Source organism: Muntiacus reevesi, chromosome 13 (assembly GCF_963930625.1).
Source record: "Muntiacus reevesi chromosome 13, mMunRee1.1, whole genome shotgun sequence".
Classification (NCBI taxonomy): Eukaryota; Metazoa; Chordata; class Mammalia; order Artiodactyla; family Cervidae; genus Muntiacus; species Muntiacus reevesi.
The window spans coordinates 24,988,191-25,012,666 of record NC_089261.1 but is presented as its reverse complement, the minus strand read 5'-3'; the positions used below and the strand labels follow the sequence as shown (position 1 = coordinate 25,012,666).

General features: G+C 41.3%; 1 protein-coding gene across 2 annotated transcripts in view; it reads right to left on the bottom strand.

The window, feature by feature from the left end:
- GLT1D1 (glycosyltransferase 1 domain containing 1) overlaps positions 1-24,476 on the bottom strand; it is a 110,169-nt gene that overhangs the window by 68,499 nt on the left and 17,194 nt on the right. For both annotated transcript variants that reach the window (XM_065904840.1, XM_065904841.1), the window contains exons 2-4: positions 21,437-21,585; positions 15,650-15,755; positions 7,692-7,743 (exon numbers count right to left, since the gene is read on the bottom strand). In XM_065904840.1, the coding sequence (XP_065760912.1) occupies positions 7,692-7,743; positions 15,650-15,755; positions 21,437-21,585 (307 nt within the window). The remainder of the gene's footprint in view (positions 1-7,691; positions 7,744-15,649; positions 15,756-21,436; positions 21,586-24,476) is intronic.

Below are 24,476 nucleotides of genomic sequence, written 5' to 3'. Positions count from 1 at the left end.
ATTCAACCATGTAGTCAATCAATCAAGTCTATGTAACGAGCCCCAGTATAAACTTTGGACACCAAACAAGTGAGCTTCCTGGGCTAGCAAAACTCAGTGTATATTGTCTCAGATCAATAACTGGAAGTTAATCCATGTCTCTGCAAATGGCACAGTTTCTTTTTCTCATGGCTGAGTAATATTCCATGGTATATATGTGTCACATCTTCTTAACCCATTCCTCTGTTTATGGATATTTAGGTTGCTTCCATGTCTTAGCTGTTGTAAATAGTGCTGCGATAAGCATTGGGGTGCATGTATCTTTTGGGATTACCGTTTTCTCCAGGTATGTGCCCACCAGTGGGATTGCTGGGTCATATGGCAGTTCTATTTTTAGTCTGTCATACAGAGTGAAGTCAGAAAGAGAAATATTGTATGTTAATGCATATATGTGGAATCTAGGAAAATGGTACAGATGAACCCATTTGCAAAGCAAAAATAGAGACACAGAAGTAGAGAATAAACACCAAGGTGGGGAAGGAGGGTGGGACGAACTGGAAGATTGGGGCTGGTGTATCTATACTACTATGTATAAAATAGGTAACTAATGAGAACCTACTGTATGGTTCAGGGAACTCTACTCTGTCCTCTACGGTGATCTAAATAGAAACAAAATTTTTAAAAAGGGGGGGACATATGTGTCATACAGCTGACTCACTTTGCTGAACAGCAGAAATTGACACAAAATCGTAAAGCGACTAAACACCAGGAAAAATTGCTTTAAAATGACTGGAGGTGAAAATGACCACAGGTGGATAAGCAGAGGGCACAGAGTCGGCTCCACCATGGAGGATCACCCCCTGAGTCTCTGCCTTTGGCTGATTTTAGTCTGTATCCTTTCCCAGCAATAAACCATGACTGTGAGTATAATAACACTCAGTGAGTTCTGAATCTTGCAAGGAAATTCTCAAACTTGAGGCTGGTCCTGGGGACCCCCTGAACTTGCAGATGGTGTCAAAAGTGAGGGCAGTCTGTGTCTTTCACAGGTTGGCCCTGTGAAACAGATTAGGTAAAACAGATCATTAAAACTGATTTTCCATGTTTCCACTTACTTTTTAAAATGTGGCTACCAGAAAATTTTAAATTAGATCCACGGCCCACCTTTGTAGGTTGCACTGACCTTCTCGTATAGTGCTGGTATCAAGGGAGTGCCTGTGGGGACTTCCCTGGGGACGCAGTGGTTAAGTGGTGTGACGACGCTGCCAATGCCGGGGGCACGGGTTCAATTCCTGACCAGGGAACTAAGATCCCACAGGCCACATGGCAGAGGCAAAAAAAAATTTTTTTAATAAAATTAGATTTTTTTTAATAAAATTAAAATTTTTAAAGAGCATGCATGTGTTTTTATACAAATGAAGCTTGAGAAAATATAAGTTTTAGGCCAGCTTTTATGCTCAAAGTTGTATTTATCTACACAGACTCTAATGAAATCACAAAAGCAGTAAGGAACAAAGGCTATAAATCTTTCTTTCTAATCTGGGATTATTGGAACTTGATTCTGGTCTGATAGTAATTAGAAAGGATTAACTATATTTATACCTGAGCCAAGCCTGCTCACCAAAATAAAGAAGAAAGAATTAAAAACAAAAGCTGGCAGTTCAATAATGAAGAACAAACCTTAATTATTCAAAAACTGCATCACTGCTCGGAACACATAACTACAAACAGTCTTTCCACAAAAATCCATCTCAAAGAATTCCAAAGATATGGCTGAACAGTGAACCTTTATATTATTTCTATATACTTTTTATTTTTAAAAACTAATCAAATAAAGATATTGAGCTGAACTTTATTGAAAAATCATCCACCAAAACAAACAAAAATTCCAAAAAGCTGTATTTAAAGAAAAAAAAAACAGGTTCACATTAGAATTTAATAACTAACCCCGCCACTTTAAACTATAAAAATAAAGTCATCCTTTCTGCTATGAGCTTTTAGGATACTGTCTCTGATATCATCATCCAAAACCAAACAAGTTTTTCTGACTTCTCCCATTTTTCTTCAAATGCCTTGTTATTATATTCGGGAAAGTATCTTTCTGAAAACAAAGACTGTTAACCCAGGATTAGAGTGTGACTGACCTCCTGGGTGACAGGCAAATGGCCAACTTAATCTTGAAATGAAAGATGATCCTTCCAGGAATTCCCTGGTTGTCCAGTGGTTAGGACTCTGTGCTCCCACTGCACTGCGGTGGTTCAGGGCTCACAGTGGTGGTCGGGGAACTAAGATCCAGCAAGCCCTCCCGGCCCAGCCAAAAAAACAAAAAAGAGATGACTCTTCATATAGGACACTGCTAGCTATTATCACCAGGACTGCAAAGTCGGCCCCAAATGTAATTGAACTATGCGTTTACCACTGCTTTCTCATCATCACGTCTAAAAGTTAATCCCATCTAAGAACAATCATTTCCATGCTTCGAGTATCACCTTGACACTGCTGACTCCTACATATGTTATCTCCAGCTGCGCTCCTTTCTGACCACAGCTGGATAGTTACACCTCAGGTTCCATCTTTGTCTCTAATTCAATGTGTCTGCAAATCAAAGGCACCATAACCCTCCCTTTCCTCATCTAAACTCCTTGACTCAAGTTCTTCCAACTTATTCATAAAATGTTAACATCCCTGAGGCCCTTTTTATTCTTCCTTACACACTATGATCTTCCTGCCCACAAGTGGATCCATAACAGGCAGCTTATGTTAAAAAAAAATAAAATAAAAGCTTTTACCCAAGGAATATTTGCAGGTTCAGTTCAGTTCAGTTCAGTAGCTCAGTTGTGTCCGACTCCTTGCGACCCCAAGAATCGCAGCACGCCAGGCCTCCCTGTCCATCACCAATTCCCGGAGTTTACTCAAACTCACGGACCATTGAGTCGGTGATGCCACCTAACCATCTCATCCTCTATCGTCCCCTTCTCCTCCTGCCTTCAATCTTTCCTAACATCAGGATCTTTTCAAATGAGTCAGTTCTTCGCATCAGGTGGCCAAAATATTGGAGTTTCAGCTTCATAATCAGTCCTTCCAATGAACACCCAGGACTGATCTCCTTTAAGATGGACTGGTTGGATCTCCTTGCAGTCCAAGGGACTCTCAAGAGTCTTCTCCAACACCACAGTTCAAAAGCATCAATTCTTCTGCACTCAGCTTTCTTTATAGTCCAACTCTCACATCCACACATGACCACAGGAAAAACCGTATTTGCAGGTAAATGGCACACATGCTCAGGTAAATGGAATGGTCACTCTGTGTGCACCTAAAACTATCACAGCATTGTTCACCATCAATACTCCAACATAAAATAAAAAGTTTAAAAAAACACATAATGAAACAGAAAACATTCATCAAATTTTAATGCTACTTAGGGGACTTTCATTGGGGCCAACCAAAGGGGTTTATAGACTCAAAAACTGGAAGCTGACTACCACAATCAGTTGTTCAGAACAAAAGCTGGGTTGGAAAATTAAAATAGTAAAATGGCATGGTGGTTGTGATTTTTTAAAATATTCCAGAACAAAGAAGTGTGTGTGTGTGTGTGTGTGTGTGTAGGAGTTGTGAGTAGAGAATGAGAGCAGATTAAATAAGGATTGGAGAATGGTAAATAGATAATAGGTGTATAGGTTTTCACCCTACCATTCTTGCTACTTTTGTGCATGCTTGGACATTTCTATAATAAAATGTTTTAAAGAAGGATCCAAAAAAAAAAAAAGAAAAGAAAAGAAGGATCCATTCCTGACAGTCAACTGGACAAAAATGTAATGGGGTGAACCATATCTGGTCTCTAATCTCAAAGAGCTCACAACTACACGGGAAGAAAAGCAAAGGAAGGAAGCGTTATAATCATGAGGGATAAACGCTAACTGTGACGGATTATTAAAATGGGCCACAGATCACCCCCTCCCTGAATCCAAGCTTTTACAAGGCTCTCTTGAAGATCATCCTGTAATGAGGTAGAGATAATGTCTCCATTCTTGACCTGCTCTGGCCAACAGGAGCAAACATCACAGAGGCAGAAGCGTGCAGCCAGCTCATTCACTGGTCCTGTGCTCTCCTGCCACTGAGCTTAACACAGGGCAACAGACCACGCAGAGAGAGACAGCAAGTGTCCCAGCCAGCCCAGCTGAGGGGCTCCAGCATGTGAGCAAAGCCACACTGGAACACCCAGCCTTGCTGAGCTGACCGCAGTCAGAAAGGCCCAGACAACACAAAGAACGCATGATAAATGTTTGTCTTAAAGCACTACAAAAAAATAACTGATACAGCAGTGAACAGATCTCTACCCATTTTGAAGACACATAGATTTTACGGACAAAGGTGCCGTTTAAATTGAGAAGTTAAGGGAGCCCAACCTGGTGCTCTGTGATGACCTACAGGGGTGGGAGGGTAGGGTGGAAGGGAAGCTCAAGAGGGGAGGGATATATGTATACACACATAGAGTTATGACTGGCAGGAGCCAATACAACACTGTACAGCAATTATTCTCCAATTAAAAAATGTTAAAAAATTTGAGAAATTAGAGAAAGGTGGGGGGGAACTCATGGGGGAGAAATATGCTTCAACAAGGAAAAGCCTTCTTTTATGTCTGGCTTAACAGAAGACGGACTTCCCTCGTGACTCAGATGGTAAAGCATCTGTCTACAATGCGGGAGACCCAGGTTTGATCCCTGGGTTAGGAAGATCCTCTGGAGAAGGAAATGGCAACCCACTCCAGTACTCTTGCCTGGAAAATCCCATGGACAGAGGAGCGAGGTAGGCTGCAGTCCATGGGATTGCAAAGAGTCAGACACGACTGAGCGACTACACTTTCTTTAACAGAAGACAGCTGGAGTCTCATATTTGCTACTCTATTCAATCTGTTTCCATATGTTGTTTAGGCTGAAGTATAGAAAGAATATTCTGCTTCTTGCTGGTAGTAGTTGAAATGGGGAGGAGTATTTTAATCTGAGCCTTTCCTGAGCCTTTTCAGATCATTATGGGTTTTATTGTTGGATATGACACCAAACGCTTGCTCTTTGGAAGAAAAGCTATGATCAACCTAGACAGCATATTAAAAAGCAGAGACATTATTTTGCCGACAAAAGTCTGTTTAGTCAAAGCTGTGGTTTTTCCAGTAGCCATGTATGGATGTGAGAGTTGGACTGTAAAGAAAGCTGAGCACTGAAGAATTGATGCTTTTGAACTGCAGTACTGGAGAAGACTCTTGAGAGTCCCTTAGACTACAAGGAGATCCAACCAGTCCATCCTAGAGGCAATCAGTCCTGAATATTCATTGGAAGGACTGATGCTCAAGCTGAATCTCCAATACTCTGGCCCCCTGATGCAAAGAACTGACTCATTGGAAAAGACCCTGATGCTGGGAAAGATTGAAGGCAGGAGGAGAAGGGGACAACAGAGGATGAGATGGTTGGGTGGCGTCACTGACTCGATGGACATGAGGTTGAGCAAGCTCTGGGAGTTGGTGGTGGACAGGGAAATCCATGGGGAAGTCCACTGGCGTGCGGCAGTCCATGGGGTCACAAAGAGTCAGACACGACTGAGCGACTGAAATGATGACACCAAAACGCAACAAATGGTTATTTCTTAAATGTGAGTTGCAAACGGAACCTGAAATTACATCACATTCTGATACATTAAAATCCATAGGTCTATCTTGCACTTTGATGGTTCTGTTATCTATGTATCGGTCTGTAGTGCCACCTATTCGTCTTTTGAAAAATATTGATTGACTGAGTGACAGAGGTCTTCCTAACATGGAACCATTTCATTAAACAGCATCTAAAAAAAAAGTCTCATTTGTTAACATGACCCACTGATCTCATCAGGAAAGGCTGCATGGGGAAGTGGTCTGCCTCTTAGCAGTTTGTGTGGGTGCTCAGCCTCTCAGTCACCCCCAATGCTTTGCCATCCCATGGTCTATAGCCCACCAGGCTCTTCTGTCCTTGGGATTTTCTACCAAATTCTAATTTTTGCTTGAAAATTCAAATGGTATCACTGGCAACAACTACTACTCGTTATTTTTCCGGAAGCAACTCACTCAATTTTCTCATTTTTAAGGAAATGACTAAATGACTGCCAGATGCCCAAGTCTGAGGAAACATAATTTGGCTACCAGTCTTTCAGATAAAAAAAAAAAAAATCCTATGAAGAAGTAACTGGTTCAGTCTATAACCCCAACATCCCACCAGGGCTTTTGCTCAAGATAACCCCATCCTTCACTCAGACCCAGCAGAAACAGCTGATGTATACTTTCCGTGTCATCACACAAAACATTTTTTAAAATGTATTCCCAGGTTAATATTTGAGAAAATCAATAATTTTTATGCTTCATCGAGGACATTCTTAAGCGAAACTGGCTCTTGTTTTTTAACTATAAGTGGGTGGTGGTGAATAATCCATGGGTACCCCTGCCTTCATGAGGATGAAGGCATCAGTGTTTTCCTCACCTGTGCTCTTCACATGGTGAAAAAGGATTTTGCTTTTCATCATGCCTCTGATAAAGTCTGAGCATTATGAAGGAAATTGGTTTGACTCTGTAGAGATCCTGAGAGAGTCCCGGGGAAAGCCCTCTGAGAACCACTGGTCCATCACTGCTGTAAGGCCGATGATCAGTCAAACTGATGTAGACATGAAACTAGGAGCCAGGAAGCTTGCTGTTTTTCATTCATTTCATTGCGCTGAAAAATGCCCCCTCGGATTCTCTGCCTGGGGAGTTTGAGGTGGAAAAAAAAAAGACTCTCCCCACTCTGGCTGCAGGGGATCTTCAAGTGCATGCGGTACTCTGGGCTTTGGTAAAGGCCCACCATTCCCACAAAAAACTGTGTTTGCCCTTGTTGCATTGTAGCCGTTTCCAAGCATAAGGTTTTATGAGTTGAAATCCTATAGATAAAGAATGCACATAGCCAGCAAAATGCCACCAACAGGAATAATGCTTCCAGATGACAAGGGTGTAAGTGTTGTGCACAATGATTGGCTGGCAAAGCCCAGGGGCCAGCAATCCTGGTGGCCCAGGCACACTGCAGGGGTTCACCACCTGAGAAAACAGCCTCGTGCCTACGGTCCACCCAAGGAAAGCGGCATTTCGGCTGGCTTTTTTCTCTAGTTTTGCATACACCGGCTCCACCAGGGCTCTACAGAGGATTTAGACTCCAGCCAGCTCCTCTCACCTGTCCCCTAAGTTGTAATGAATTCAGAAAGTCAATAAGGGCATTAACTTGCAGAGCGACAAAGCCCTCTGCTTGTTAATGCTCATCAAATAAGAGCCCAGCCTAGGAAACTCCAGGTGCCACCTAAGGGACTACTTGTGCAATCAGATTTTCTCAATGTGTACGAGGATGCTGCAACATTTACAGTGTGATTTGTAAACCATCGCATCTGAGCACACAAAAGAAGAACTGACAAAGCATGAAAACTGGGTATTGGGCTATTTTTGCTATTCAATTTGAACATCAGAAAAAAAAAATCAGTGAAGGTTTAAGAGTACCTACGCAAATTTAAAAAAAAAAGTCAATATATGAGAAATATAATACACCATGATGGCCGCCATGGACGGGCAGTGCTGATAGGAAGTTTGTCAGCTCTTTAATAAAACTGCCTTCCTGTTCTCCAATCCTGCAACTTCACCAGCACTGCCCAAATCAAATCACAAAAGGAACACTTACCCACTGTCTTTGTGCCATTTCCTTCATCGACTCGGTGAAAGCGACAGCAAATCTAGGAAAGTGAACAAAAAGAATGATAACAATTAGGGCAGAATCTAATTAACATAACTGAGAAACAGCGCTCTGGAACAAATGGTGAGAGACAGGTGAGAAGCGGAATTTACAGCGCAATCAATCTTTATTAGTCATGGTCGTTGGCTATTAGGGCTCATCTCCACTCACAACCAAGAAAAGAAGTTGTGTGGGCAGGAAATAACAAATGAAGCTCAAACCTTCCTGTTTTTCTTGTTCCTTTATGGAAGGAGAGAGAAGCAGAGATAACGATAGAAAGCAAGATGGATGAGAGAAGCAAGGATCTTCTTAATACTCAGGGGCAGGATATGTGGTTCACTGACTTCGCTAAAGGAAGACTAGGCAGAAGTGCTCAAGATTTATTGAATGTTCATGGACAAAGAATGTGAATGTCCCCACTCATTGAGAGTTGCGTGTTTCCAGAAGCAGGACTGGGTACTCACGGAAGGAACCAGGTATGGAGTCAGAAAGTAGGAGAGTTCAAAGTATAGAGAGGGCTCGTCGAAAGGCTGCAGAAGTCAACTCAAAATATCTCCGATGGCCATGGCTGGGGTGATTTGGGCACCAAAAAAAGTAATAGGAGCTACAGAGTCAAATATTGAGTTGGAAAAAATTCATTCTGTAAGAGTGAAGTAAGCCAGAAAGGAAAACACCAATACAGTATACTAACACATATATAAGGAATTTAGAAAGATGGTAACGATAACCCTATATGCGAGACAGCAAAAGAGACACAGATGTATAGAACAGTCTTTTGGACTCTGTGGGAGAGGGTGAGGATGGGATGACTTGGGAGAATGGCATCGAAACATGTATATTATCAAGTGTGAAACAGATCGCCAGTCCAGGTTGGATGCATGAGACAAGTGCTCAGGGCTGGTGCACTGGGATGACCCAGAGGGATGGGATGGGGAGGGAGGTAGGAGGGGGGTTCAGGATGGGGAACACATGTACACCCATGGCAGATTCATGTCAGTGTATGGCAAAGCCACTACAATCTTGTAAAGTAATTAGCCTCCAATTAAAATAAATAAATTTATTTTAAGAAATTTATTCTGTAAGATGACACGAAAAAACCCAGACAAACTTTTTGGCCAACCCAATAAAATAAAATAAATAGCCATGAGTCCATGTTGAAGTAACTGCATAAATAATTGAACAAGTAACTAGGGTCAAACAGACAACTCTTCCTTGTAGTAGAATTCCAATTAACCAATGTAGGAGTGGTAAAAACAGAAAATCATTCTTATACAAAACAGCACAGTAAAAAATGTTGCAGCAAAGAGCCATTAATAGGGAATTCCCTGGCAGTTGAGTGGTAGGACTTGGTGCTTCTGTGGTCAGGACCCAGATACAATCCCTGATTGGAAAATTAAAGCCCTGCAAGCTGCACACACAGCATAGTCAACAAAAAGAGTCATTATTATGTGATTCTTCCCCTGTGGCATGACCCAGAAAGGGGAGCTTGTATTCCCCTGTCTGTGTCTTCTCCAAGCCTTCCCTTCTCCCCTCCCACTTTTATAACCAGCAACCGATCCCAGACATAGCCAATCACATGCCCCTTACTTAAGGGAGAAATATGGAATCCTTCCCTTTGTGTATGTTAAACATGAGCAACGAGGACCAGACCACATTAAACCTTGCATCTGAGTCCAGTGGGCATTGGAGAATCCAGGGAGATGCTCTCTATGCCCCCCGCAAACATTGACGAAAAGATAAAATCAACTGTATTCTAAGGCCATCAACTTCTTTCAAAAAAATGAGGATAAAAAGGAGAGACAAGCAGCTAAACAGCAGTTACAAGGAGTGTAGAAACCTTCAATGGTGGAAAAACTGCAAAAATGAGAAACTTAAGAACCAAACAAAGAACATCTTGCCTACCACACTTCCGGGTCCCTAGTTCATTTCACATCTGCTATTATCATTTTCCACTAGTAGTCACACAACTACCAGAATGTCTGAAAGATGCTAGGGCACCCCACATGGCCAGTGACAGCCTCACACTGTCAAAAAAGAAAAGATCCCAAGAACCGAGAAGAGCCATTGAACAGAGAACGAGGTCAGTGACGCTAAGACTGTGCATTGTATCCCATAGCAGCATTGATGAAAACATGCACAAGTGCAGTCCTCAGGCTTTTGTGGAAAGGGAAATCCACTCACTTGGCAAGCCTGATGCTCTCCCTTCCTGTGAGAATGTCAGCTCCACATGTGCTGGAACACTGCTCTGCTCACATCCACCGCCCCAGCCCCTTGGAGCGTCTGGCACCCAAAAGGCAAAAATATCTGCCAACTGAATGAGTGATTAAGCAAGAGAAGGAACAGTGTTGCCCTAAATTCCAACAGGAAACAGGTGAGGGTGAGAAAAGAGTGGAGAGAGGGAGAAACGAAACGAAAAATGTCCCAAGTGTGCAGAGCGGACTCTGTGCATCATAGCCCGGAAGCTGACGGTGACTGTTCCTACCTACGTAATGGTCCCCACCATCACATCCTGCTCATTCAACACCCAGGCTGAGGCATCAGTAGGAGCTACAGCATATTTAAGACAACAGGGAAGGATGAGATTCTTGGGAGGGTTTTCATCAAAGGTGCATGGGAAAATGTTCCAGGAGTCAGGAGGGTCAACTGGAATTAACTTGCCAGACATGTCATTTATTTCAGAGCTGCAGATAACAGTCTTTACTGTGGCCCCTTATTTAGAAACAGTAGCCCTGGCTTTACACTCACCTAACAAATAACCTTTTAAAAGAGTTCCTAGCCCAAAGATCCTCAGAAGAAAAAGGCATTTAAAATAAAATGTGCTAAGTCACTTCAGTCATGTCTATGCATGACTCTGTGCAACTCTATGAACTGTAGCCTGCAAGGCTCTCCTAGCCATAGGATTCTCCAGGCAAGAATACTGGAGTGGGTTATTTCCTCATTTCAACTATTTACAATAGGCAAGACATGGAGACAACCTACACATCCATCAACAGACGAATGGATAATGAAAATGTGGTACATACATACATTGGAATATTACTTGACCACAAAAAAGAATGAAATAACGTCATTCGCAACAACATGGATAGGCCTGGAGATTATCATACTAAGTGAAGTCAGTCAGACACAGAAAGGCAAATATGTAATATCACTTTTATGTGGAATCTGAAATTTGACAGAAATGAACTTATCTATGAAACAGAAACAGACTCAGGGGCATAGAGAACAGACTTGTGGTTGCCAAGCGGGAGGGATGGATGGGGAGGTTGGGCTTAGCAGATACAAACTATCATATGTGAGATGGATAAACAATAAAGTCCTACTGTATGGCACAGGGAACTATATTCAGTATCCTGTGATAATCCATACCAGAAAAGAATATTAAAAAGGATGTGCATGTGTATAACTGAATCACTTTGCTTTACAGCAGAAATTAACACAACACTGGAAATCAACTATACTTGAGTAAAAAATAAAAGAAATACTATCTGAGGGAACCATAAACAGAAACACATATCTTAGGAAAAATATAAAAACTACCACTTTTGCACTTTTGCTTGAATACCGCCATTTCAAAACATATTTACACTGACAAAGAAATGTTTGTCAAAAACACCTTCAGAAACACTAGCTCAAAAGCCATATGAAATTACTGGCATTCAACCATTTTTGACCTACAAAACAGTAATTTCGTGTGGTTTAACCTACTAATGTGCTATACATTTCATAATCGTGGAAGTATTTATGAGGCAATTCATTCCACACAAACGACTGCATTTTCTTGCAAGGTTAAGTTTTTCTAATAGGCACCTGGATGAGCCTTCACTAAGCAATTTTCACTAGTTTCAAATACTCCTTATTCAATTTTCGTATTTATAACTAACAAATACTTATTACAATGTTCGGAAGCCAAAAAAGTGGGTGCTAAAATAAGTTCGCATACTATACCATACAGGAAAAAGAGTTTTATTTTATTTTATTTTATTTGCTGTTTTATAATGTGCTTTTTTTTATTATTTTTTTCATTTATTTTTATTAGTTGGAGGCTAATTACCTTACAATATTGTAGTGGTTTTTGTCATACATTGACATGAATCAGCCATGGATTTACATGTATTCCCCATCCCGATCCCCCATCCCACCTCCCTCTCCACCCGATCCCTCTGGGTCTTCCCAGTGCACCAGGCCTGAGCACTTGTCTCATGCATCCAGCCTGGACTGGTGATCTGTTTCACCATAGATAATATACATGTTTCGATGCTGTTCTCTCGAAACATCCCACCCTCGCCTTCTCCCACAGAGTCCAAAATTCTGTTCTGTACATCTGTGTCTCTTGGAAAAAGAGTTTTAAATACTAAAAAATTGAGGGAATTTCCTGGTGGTCCAGTGGTTAGGACTCCGAGCTTCCACTGCAGAGGGTACAGGTTTGATCCCTGGTCTAGCAATTAAGATCTTGTTTGTTGCATGGCAAGGCCAATCAATAAATAAAATTTAAAAGTTGAAAAGTATACCTTATAGAAAAAATGTAAGTGTTCACATAAACACCTGTCATAAAGCTAGACAAGTTCAATACTTTGTTCTATAGAAAATTGTGCTGTATTGTGTCAGACAAAAAATCTATGATTCATGCAACTTCCCTGCCCACTAACTTCAATCAATAGCTCCCAAATAAAAATCAATGTGTGTTTTAGTAATAACACAATGAATAATGCTAATGATAATATCATAAGATGATTCATTCCATACTGTTTCTCCCAAGAAGAATGATTTTCCTTCTAAAAGACAATGCATTACAGACTGAAGGAATCTAAAGACATTAAAATTTTAGGGTGTAAAAACAAGAAGAAAACTTACAGTGATACATCGCCTTTCAAGGCGAGCTAGCACTGTTTTCATGCCTTTATTTATTGTAAAACACACACACATACACAGAGGGTACTCCTTATGTTAAAAAGGTTGCATTGCCACATTTGTTTCCAGGAAGTCTTCAGGAAGAAGTAGGGTCCTGCAACGCAACTACATCCAACTGTAACCCTAGTTTTAAGGAGCAATATTGACACGTATCTTAACCAAAAGACACTGGGGGTGCCAAGTTTCAACAGTACATGAACCATGAACTTCCAGATGTTCAAGCTCATTTTAGAAAAGGCAGAGGAACCAGAGATCAAGTTGCCAACATCCACTGGATCATCGAAAAAGCAAGAGAGTTCCAGAAAAACATCTATTTTTATGTTATTGACTATGCCAAAGCCTTTGACTATGTGGATCACAACAAACTGTGGGAAACTCTTAAAGAGATGGGGATATCAGACAACCTCACCTGCCTCCTGAGAAATCTGTATGCAGGTCAAGCAACAGTTAGAACTAGACATGGAACAACACACTGGTTCCAAATTGGGAAAGGAGTATGTCAGGCTGTATATTGTCACCCTGCTTGTTTAACTTATATGCAGAGTACATCATGCAAAATGCTGGACTGGATGAAGCACAAGCTGGAATCAAGACTACCGGGAAAAATATCAATAACCTCAGATATGCAGATGACACCACCCTTATGGCAGAAAGTGAAGAACTAAAGAGCCTCTTGATGAAAGTGAAAGAAGAGAGTGAAAAAGTTGGCTTCAAACTCAACATTCAGAAAATGAAGATCATGGCATCTGGTCCCATCACTTCATGGCAAATAGATGGGGAAACAGTGGAAACAGTGACAGACTTTATTTTTGGGGGCTCCAAAATTACTGCAGATGGTGAGTGCAGCCATGTAAAAGATGCTTGCTCCTTGGAAGAAAAGTTATAACCAACCTAGACAGCATATTAAAAAGCGAGACATTATTTTGCCAACAAAGGTCCATCTAGTCAAGGTTATGGTTTTTCCAGTAGTCATGCATGGATATGAGAGTTAAACTATAAAGAAAGCTGAGCACCAAAGAATTGTTGCTTTTGAACTGTGGTGTTGGAGAAGACTCTTGAGAGTCCCTTGGACAGCAAGGAGATCCACCCAGTCCATCCTAAAGGAGATCAGTCCTGAATATTCATTGGAAGGACTGATACTAAAGCTGAAACTCCAATACTTTGGCCACCTGATGTGAAGAACTGATTCATTGGAAAAGACACTGATGCTGGGAAAGATTGAAAGCAGGAGGAGAAGGGGACAACAGAAGTTGAGATGGCTAGATGGCATCACTGACTCAATGAACATGAGTTTGAGTAAACTCTGGAAGTTGGTGATGTACAGGGAAGCCTGGTGTGCTGCAGTCCATGGGGTCGCAAAGAGTTGGACACGACTGAGCAAATGAACTGAACTGAACTAAACTATGCTATACAATAGAACTTGGAGTTCTGTCCTTGGTATGGATCAGAAATGGGACAATTATTTTTGAAGAGGCCAGGATTCCCTAACCACAGTTCCTTAGCCACAGAAGGGTTACAGATGAGCCACAAAAAATCCAAGGCTGGCCACATACTGGGGACATGGAAACAACTTAAATACACATCAATAGACAAATGGATACATAAAATGTAGCATGGGACTTCCCTGGTGGCCCAGGGAAGAGTCCACCTGCCAATGCAGGGGACAGGGGTTGGATCCCTGGTGAGGCAAGATCCCACATGCCACAGAGCAACAAAGCCCGTGCGCTCCAACCACTGGGCCCACACACTGTAACAGAAAGTAGTTCCGCTCGCCCCAACTAGAGAAAGCCTGTGTGCAGCAAGGAAGACCCAGAGCAGCCAAAAATAAATAAATAATTTTTTTTTAAAAAAAGAAAAGAAAACGTGGCATGCACATACAGTGGAATACCATTCAGCCTTTACGGAGGAGGACACACGGCCGTCTGCAACAACATGGATGAACCTGGGGCATACTTATGCTCAGAGAAACGAGCCAGATGTTGATGGACAAAATCGGGGGGGGGAGGGGGGCGGGGTGACTCCACCAATATGTGGAACCTAAAATAGGCAAACTCATGGAAGCATGAGTAAGATGAGAGAAGGTAGGGGAGGGAGAAACAGGAAGGTATTAGTCAAAGGGCACAAAGTTTCAGGCACTTCCCTGGTGGGCCCGTGGTTAGGACTCCATGCTCCCCACTGCAAGGGGCACTGATTCCATCTCTGGTTGGGGAATTAAGAGAATAAATCTTAAGCATTTAAGTAAATCTCACCACAAGGGAAAAAAAAATCTCTTTTCTATTTAATTAAATTTGTAGCTATATGAGATGATGGATGTTCACTAAATTTGCTGTGATAATCATTTCAAATCAAATCATTATGCCATTCACCCCTGATGGCTGTCAGTAAAGAAGTTGCCTGCAATGCAGGAAAGCTGGGTTCAGTTCCTGGGTTGGGAAGATCCTTGGGAGAAGAAAACGACAACCCATTCTAGTATTCTTGCCCGGGAAATCCCATGGACAGAAGAGCCTGGCAGGTTAACATCCAGGGGCTACAAGAGTCAGACAGGACTTAGCAAGAAACCACCAGCTTAAACGGATACAGTTCTGCATGTCAATTATATCTCAATAAAACTGCAAAAATGAAAACATTCTACTTGGGCATTTGCATTCTACCCGATGCAAAGTTGACCCTAAATTGTGTGCTAATAAACCTTGAGTTTACCCTTATTCACTCTTAGCAATAATTCTCTCTCTTCCACCGCAACAAACATTCTAAGAACATTCATCCAATATTAACTCAAGTGAAAGAATTGTTTAAGACCAGTAACTTGTTTACAATGACTATTCCTGGTAAAATGAACATGTGCTGACTGAATGAAAAAATGAAAGAAAGAAGTTGGTTTTTTAGGGTAAGATATAACCCTCCCAAACTACTGGTTTACTCCATCGTTTTGTGTTAATGAATTTTATCCAAAAGGGTTAAACGCTTAACTCCTGTGAAATTCTCTTAAGCATTACCTGGCTTCTTCAAGGACTTTTCCCATCACTTTGTTTTTATCTCCCTGGTTAACATCTTCATTTAAATCAGTTCCACCAAAGATGATCCCAAAAGGAATTCCATTACCTGCAAAATTAGGACACTTAACAAAGCACAGTTTACCTTTAAAACACCCTCTCAAAAAAATAAAATAAAATAAAACACCCTCTCAGTAATTATCCCCAAGCATTGATAGAAAAAACCAAAGTTCCCAAAATATATGGACTATGTCATGTTGTTTGTTCAATTACATCTAACTCTCCTGAATAGGATAGCTATCACCATTGTGAACATGACATGGGGTTAATCATGTGAGACGAGGCTATTTTAAATCAATATGCTTTAAATTTTAACATATGAAAAATGTTAGCCTCCATCTATCAAAGTCAAGTATAATCATAATTCAAAAAGACACATGTACCCCAATGTTCACTGCAGCACTATTTACAATATTTGGGACACGGAAGCAACCTACGTATCCACTGATAGATGAATTGATAAAGAAGTTGTGATATCACTGAGGAAAACAGAATTGAAAGAGACATGTATGCCCCAGTGTTCATCACAGCACTGTTTACAATAGCTTGGACATGGAAGCAACCTAGATGTCCACTGGCAGATAAATGGATAAGAAAGCTGTGGCACATATACACAATGGAGTATTACTCAGCTATTAAAAAAAAAAAAAACGCAGTTGAGTCAGTTCTAATGAGGTGGATGAAACTGGAGCCTATTATACAGAGTGAAGTAAGTCAGAAAGAAAAATACCAATATAGTATATTAACGCATATATATGGAATTTAGAAAGATGGTAACGATGACCTTATGTGCAAGACAACAAAAGAGACAGATATAAAGAATAGACTTTTGGACTCTGTGGGAGAAGGCAAAGGTGGGATGATTAGAGAGAATAGCACTGAAACATGTATATTACCATATGTGAAACAGATCGCCAGTCCAGGTTCAATGGTTGACACAGGGCACTCAAAGCTGGTGAACTGGAACAACCCAGAGGAATGGGATGCGGAGGGAGGTGTGAGGGGGTTTCAGGATGGGGGGACACACGTATACCCGCGGCTGATTCATGTCAGTGTATGGCAAAAACCACCACAATATTGTAAAGTAATTAGCCTCCAATTAAAGTAAATTAATTTTTTTAAGTTGTGATATATATATGTATATGTATACATACATATATAATAATGGAATATTACTCAGTCACAAAAGTAATGAAATTGAGTCAGTTGTAGTGATGTGGATGAACTCAGAGTCTGTCATACAGAGTGAAGTCAGTCAGAAAAAGAAAAACAAATATTGTCTGTTAATGCATGAGGTTTCCCTGGTGGCTCAGTGGTAAAGAATCTGCCTTTTAATGCAGGAGATGCAGGTTTGATCCCTGGATTGGAAAGAACCCCTGGAGGAGGAAATGGTAATCCATTCCAGTATTATTGCCTGGGAAATCCCATGGACAAGAGGAGTTTGATGGGCTACAATCCATGGGGGTCACAAAAGAGTCAGACATGACTCAGTGACTAAACAACAGCAATATTAACTCAAATGTTTGGAAGTTAGAAGTATGGAACTGACGAATCTATTTGCAAGCCAAGAACAGAGACACAGATGTAGAGAATGAACACGTGGACATAACCGGAAAGGGGAGGGTGGGATGAACTGATAGAGCAGCACTGACATATGTATGCTACCAGGTGTAAAATAGACAGCTAGTGGGGCTCTGCTGAAGAGCGCAGGGAACTCAGCCTGGTGCTCTGTGATGGCCCAGAGAGGTGGGATGGGGCAGGCGGGAGTGAGGCTCAGCTGGGGGAGGATATATGTATACATATATCAAACAGGTAATTCACATTGTTGTGCAGCAGAAACTAATACCACGGTGTAAACCAATTGTCCTCCAATTAAAAATTAAAATTAAAATAAACAAAGAAAGCCAAGTGTACCATCCCTGGGAAATGCATTAATCTGGAACTGCTGGTGTTTATGATGGAAAAAGAAGGCTTCAAATGTAGACCTGCTGTTCATGAGATCAGCCACCATGACGGCGAGGAACCAGGAGGGAAAGGAAAGACACATAGACTGTATCTTCCAGGAACATGCAGTATGATAAATCACGGAGGGCACAAATGTATGGGAACCAAAAATATCTGAGATGCTGCGAATGTCAAGTGCAAAAAGATTCCACCCCCTCCCCCCAGGAGCATATTTATTCTGACTGATGAGCCCTAAACTGATGGAAGGCACATTTCCTGCCTTGGTAAGCTCAAAAGGCATGGAGCATGCACAGATCAAGTTAAACAACGTGCTCATCAAATAGGGCTTCCCAGAAGGACTTCCAAAGGTCAATAAAAATTTCAAAAGAGCAAAAGCAAACCACTAAACAGACCAGATCTAATTTGAGTTCATACTGGGGTTTCTCAAACAAACCATCGCTACAGAGACTTCAACATTGCAGCGAAAAGGTAGTGATCTTTCCTTGTATTTACCTTAGAAGTCTTTTGTCATGAAAAGGAGCAGATTTTATCTTTTTTCTTTCTAGTGAAGTGCCTCTCACTTCACAGCCTTTAGATACTAAGCACTCTGACAACACACAGGAGGTACAGAAAGGCGGTAAGTAAAAAATTCAAATGAAAACTTTAAAAAGGAATTTAAGTTAAAAAAAATCAAGAGCATTTTGATGAACACAATGTGTGCAGTAAAATGATCAACATACATTTCTCTGTACAAAGAATATCTTTGAAAAGATAAACAGAAAAACCTAGCCACCAATGCCTCTATGGAAAGAACCCAGGTTACTTCCCTGGTGGACCAGTGATTAGGACTCATGCTTTCACTGCCAGGGGCATGGGTTCGATCCCTAGTCAGGGAACTGATATCCCACAAACTGCTCGATATGGAAGAAAAAAAAGGAACCCAGAAGATCACAGATCTGGGATGGTAGAGAAACTTACTTTTTCTCTCTATAACATTTTATATTTCTTGCCTTTCTTACTATTGACAGGTGTGACCTTTTCCAAAAATACATACAGCCAGACATGGAAAAGCACACCATGTAGAGATGATTTACCTTCTGCCAGGGGCTTAGACTTTGGGGGATGTTCAGATTTTAGCACATGGGATGGACATGAACCTTTAGGGACCAGAGAAAGGTCTGAGGCAGTTAAAATAATGGCCCTGAAAAATGTCCATCCATAACTCCTGGAATCTGTGAATACGTTACACAGGAAGGAGAAATCAAGGTTTTGACAAATCTTTCCCTTTGTTTCTTGTTGAGAATAGGCTTTAGGCTTGAATCTAGCAAGGAGCAGATACCAGGTGACTTTAAGAAGCCAGATTCAGGAAACTGTGAGTTTTTGTTTGTTTGTTTTTTTCAGCAGACGATTGGGAGTGACAAATGGTCAGCATAAGCACTGATTTGGAAAGATCGCTAAGTTGTGTGCTTAAATATACCATATGTATGTGTGCGTGCTCAGTCATGTTTGACTCTTTGCAGCCCCACGGACTGTAGCCTGCCAGGCTCTGCTGTTCATGGGATTTCCCAGGCAAGAATGCTGGAGTGGGTTGCCATTTCCTTCTCCAGGGCATCTTCCCAGACCAGGGATTGAACCTTTGTCTCCTGCATCTCCTGCTTTGGCAGGCAGATTTTTTACCACTGCACCATTAAGTGATACCTATATGGGAAAAGAGGGTCCACCTTCCTATGGTGCAGGAGTGGGAGAAAGAGCTAAAAGATTAATAAGGCTTGATATAGTGCAGGGAAACAGGAAGTCACCTTTAGCAATGAAATGTCTGAATATTTCAGGAGCTGATACATTTTACTGAGTGAAGTGTCACCCCGTATGATGATTACTATAGATAATGTGGGGCCTCAAGTGACATACCATCTCCTGAAAAGCTGCCACTGCCGAGTCATTTAATTCATGTTTGGAAAAAGCCACTCATGACTCAACAACAAAATTATCTGTCCTGCCTCCACTCAGTAGCCACTGGGCTTTTGGTGAAGTCAAACTGACCTTGGAAGGGAAAAGAAGAAATATCCAAAAATTGTAGATAAAGCCAAGAGAACGATTGCCTGCACATCCTTTCAAGGTCCAAGAAAGCAAGGTTTAAAGGTTCCCTGTGGATTGGTTTTCTAAGACTGTTGTGTGACTTCAGTATTTACTATTAATTAAAAGTACTTACTCTGTGAAGTAGTAATCAGGAATAGACTAAGATAGTTATGTAGGTAGTTGTAGAGTTCCCAGTAGGGAATTATAGACAGAGAGGGACACCTAGGGAACTTTGGGAGACCACTGTAAGTTAATAAGCACTCAAGAAAGATATCAGGATTATTTTTCTAGATTCCACATATATGCATTAATACACAATATTTGTTTTTCTCTTTCTGACTTACTTCACTTTGAATGATAACTCTAGATCCATCCACATCACTACAAATGACTCAATTTCATTCCTTTTTAAGACCGAGTAATATTCCATTGTATATATATGTACCACAACTTTATCCTTCATCTGTCGTCGAACATTAGGTTGTCTCCTTGTTGGGGCTATCGTAAATAGAGCTGCCATGAACACTGGGGTACGTGGCCTTTTGAATGATGGTTTTCTCAGAGTATATGCCCAGTAATGGGATGGCTGGGTCATACAATAGTGCTATTTTTTGTTTTTTTAGGAGCCTCCATACTATTCTCCACAGTGGCTGTATCAATTTACATTTGTGGAATCTAGAAAAATGGTAGAGATGAATCTATTTCCAGGGTAGGAATAGAGATGCAGACATGAAGATGCAGACATAAAGAACGGACATGTGGACTGGGGTGGGGTGACGGGGGCTAGACTAGTTGGGTGAATAGCAATGACATATATACACTACCATGTGTAAACAGATAGCTAGAGGGAACTGCTGCATAGACAGGGAGCTCAGCCCCAGAGTTTACAGTTGATTGCCCTGCTAGACGTTAACCAATTCTACAGCCAACCCCATCCTAATATCCTTTTTTAAAAATTTTATCATTTATTTATTTTTGGCTGCACTGGGTCTTCATTGCCAAGTGCGGCCTTTCTCTAGCTGCCACAAGCGGGGGCCTACTGTTTGTTGGGGTGCACAGGCTTCTCATAGCAGTGGCTTCTCCTGCTGTGACGCATGGGCTCCAGGGTGCACGGGCTTCAGTAATTGCAGAACTCGAGCACAGTGGTTGTGGGACACAGGCTTAGTTGCCCGGAGGTGTGTGTAATCTTCCCATACCAGGGATTGAACCTGTGTCCCCTGCATGGACAGGCAGATTCTTAATGACTGGCCCAGGGAAGTCCTCATCCTAATATTCTCTACTAAATTGCCCACTCAAGTCTCAGTTCCCCAAATGCTCTTTAAACTGGCTTTAGCATCTTAGTAGCTCCCTCATTACTAAAACAATTGAATAAACTCTCCCCTATGTGCTCACTTCTACATTTTGTGAAAGAGTCCCATTTTTAACTTTTGAACATTAGATTCTGAGTGAAGAAAAGCACATCAAGAACATTCACGATAAGACTCTTAATGTAGTAAAAACAGCTTCGATATACATCCAATCTCAACTGGTGCAGTTACATCATTTTAGAAAATCACTCTGTTAAGAACAAACTGAAAAGATGACTGTGTTCCTTCCATTTTGGAGTCGGATAAATGGGATAAACTGTTTCATCTATGTTTCAAGTTGAAATTATAGGCACTCCTGGTTTTCCTGACTGCTAGCGTTTCACCTCTGAAGAGAGGGGGTTACCTTGCAAAAGTCTGCCTCCTCTATACAGATGCAGAGCCACAGCTGCCTCCAGGTTCTCTGCCTTGATGAAGTTTGAGATTTCAGATGGATTTTCAAAGTCAAAGGCATCTTTCAGAATACACACATGACCTGCAGCTTCTAGATGGTCCCTTTATCAAAAAATAAACAGAGAAAAAAGATAGGAAAACAAAAAATTAAAATGGAACAGGCTGCTGCTGTGGTCAAAACTTTAAATCAATCAAAAGATTCATTAAATCAAAAGTTAATGATACATATCTTCTGAATTGTCCTTTAGAAGCAATCCACCTAAAATACATTCGTCTATCAGCCTCAAATACCAGAACTGGGACTGGGAACAGGACTGGGACTAAGGGTAGCAGAAAAGAAAGAGTAGATGTTAGTCGTTTCAGTCGTGTCTGACTCTTTGTGACCCCATGGACCTTAGCCCACCAGGCTCCTCTGTCCATGGATTCTCCAGGCAAGAATACTAGAGTGGGTTGCCATTCCATTCTCTAGGGGATCTTCCCAACCCAGGGATCAAACCCAGGTCTCCTGCATTGCAGACAGATTCTTTATTATCTGCACCACCAGGGAAGTTCCATCAACCCAAATAGAGATCAGTGTAAAATTACAGTCCATACCCCTCAAAATACAATCGGGCTTTTAAATACATGAAATGGTGAGCAACTTTTTAATGTAATCATCTTTTCAATGTAGACTATTTGGAAAGTCTGCCATAGGCTTCAAGAAATAAACACACTAGACTGGGGAAGCAGGCACAAGCTCTTCTGTGGGCAAAGTAGCAACCACTAGCAGATTTAAAATGCACAAACTCTGTGATCAAATAACTTCCCTTCTCAGAATTGATTCTAAAAGCACACTCAGGTATGAGCGCAAAACAGGCATCCAAGAGTGAGCACCGAGGAAGCAAAAAAACTTAAACCAACCTCCGTGTGCAACCGTAGGGGACCGCTCATATTACAGTGCAGATGAGGCAATCGAGCCCCGATGCTGTGAAAAAAATGCAGATCACTGTGAAGTTATTTAGAATGAACTCAATACACACTGTTAATGAAAAGAGAGCATGTGTGCATAGAATATCTGTAGAAAGATACAGAAGAAATAGATAACAATGATTCTGTCTAAAGAGAACCAGGGACCAGAGGTGGGGAGAGACTATCTTCTCATAACGCACCCTTTTGCATGGCTAGATACTTTGACCAGGTGCTATATTATTAAAAATAGTATAGTAAGTCCCTAACATACATATGAGTTCCATTCACAGAGCTCATTCACAAGTCCAGTTTATTGGTATGTTCAACAAAGTTAGCCTAAGTACCCAGCTAACACTATCAGCTATATATTACTGTACTCTAATAGGTTTATAATACTTTTCACACAGATAATACATAAAAAGGAAACAAACGCAAAAAAATAAAGAAAGCATTTTTAACCCTACAGTACAGAACCTTGAAAAGTACAGCAGTAACAGCTACATGACTGCTGCTTTTGCGCTTGCTTCCAGATATCCTAAGCTTGAAATAAAGACACTGCACCACTGTCCTTTATCCAGTGCTGCATAGTAAAGTACGCAAAAGCACAACCAACTTGTAGACAACGCACACACGCGACAGTGTATGCCAGACACAGGACTGACTTCTATGGTTAGACATGTGAATGCACATGCTGCATTTTTAAAAATCTGCGATGTTCATAAGTGGAACTTATTGTAATTGCTTGAGGTGTATGTGTGTGAGCATGTGAATGCACAGCCAATCCAACTTGGCCTCTCCCTTACTTAAAACCCTCAAATGGCTAAGAGTAGCCAGCCCAATTGTCAACTCTGTGAGAATGGGGCATGGATCTGTCTCGCTTCCTGAATATAGAAAGCAGTGATGGCTGGATGTGTCTCTGGGATCAAGTCCAAGCACCCTAGCCTAGGACACAGAGCCCTTCATATCCTTCTTTCCCTGCAAGGCCAAGCGCATTCCACTCTTGCCACCCTTAGCTCTAGTCCTGCCTTCCATCTGGAGGATGTCCAATGCACCATGCCTTCTGAGCCCCCTGACATGGCCCCAACATTCCCCAACACCAGCTCCCTTCAGTGAAATCTGACAGCCTCTGCTCCTAATGTAGCTGTCTCCTCACTATTTCCATTGTGCTCCAAGCCCATCGCTACTACCATCCCTCTGGGCTGCAGTCATATGAGCAAGGCAGTCACATCATACTTAGAGTTCCTATTACAGAACAGAAAACCATCAAGGACCTACTATTGGTAGGGGACAGTTGCACAGGGGACTCTATACTCAATATCTTGTAATAATCTATAAGGGAAAATAATCTGAAAAAAGAAAATATAGCTATGACTGAATCACTTTGCTATACACCTGAAATGAACAACACTGTAAATCAACTATACTCCAAAAACAAAATCAGAAAAGAACAAACAGAAAAACACAAAACCAGCACGTCAGTGGCAATCAAGGACACTCTTGAAAAGTTCTTAAATCATCCAGAAGGTACTGGAGTACAAAGTTCAAACCCAACATAACCATTTCCCTCCTAATTCCAGCGATAATAAAGATGGTTATTCTTCAGTTAAACATGAGAGGAGTTAGCTGGGTGGCACTTAGGGGCAATATTGTATCAAATAGGAAGAGTAAACACAGAAGAACAAGGATCTAGAACATTCAATCCAAATGATCATAAAATGATCAACTTCCTTACACAGTGGGAGCCTCAAGGGAACTCAGGTCTTCAGAAGATACATCAAATCTTCCAGCCCGCCTCCACTCTGGGAAATATGGTGAGAATGATCACCAATACTACTACGTGAATGATAAATTTTTTTTCTCTCTCTCTCTGTTTTCTCTTTTGTGCTGTAAATTAAATGCACAAGGCTGCAGCTATCACCTTGCCAAGAAAGAAAAACTAAGGTCTGGAGACTTGAGCTCTGCTCTTACAACTTATTGAGTATCTTTATCTTATCATTTCCACTGTTAAGGCTGATTGATCCCTGTCACCGCTCACCCACCACCAC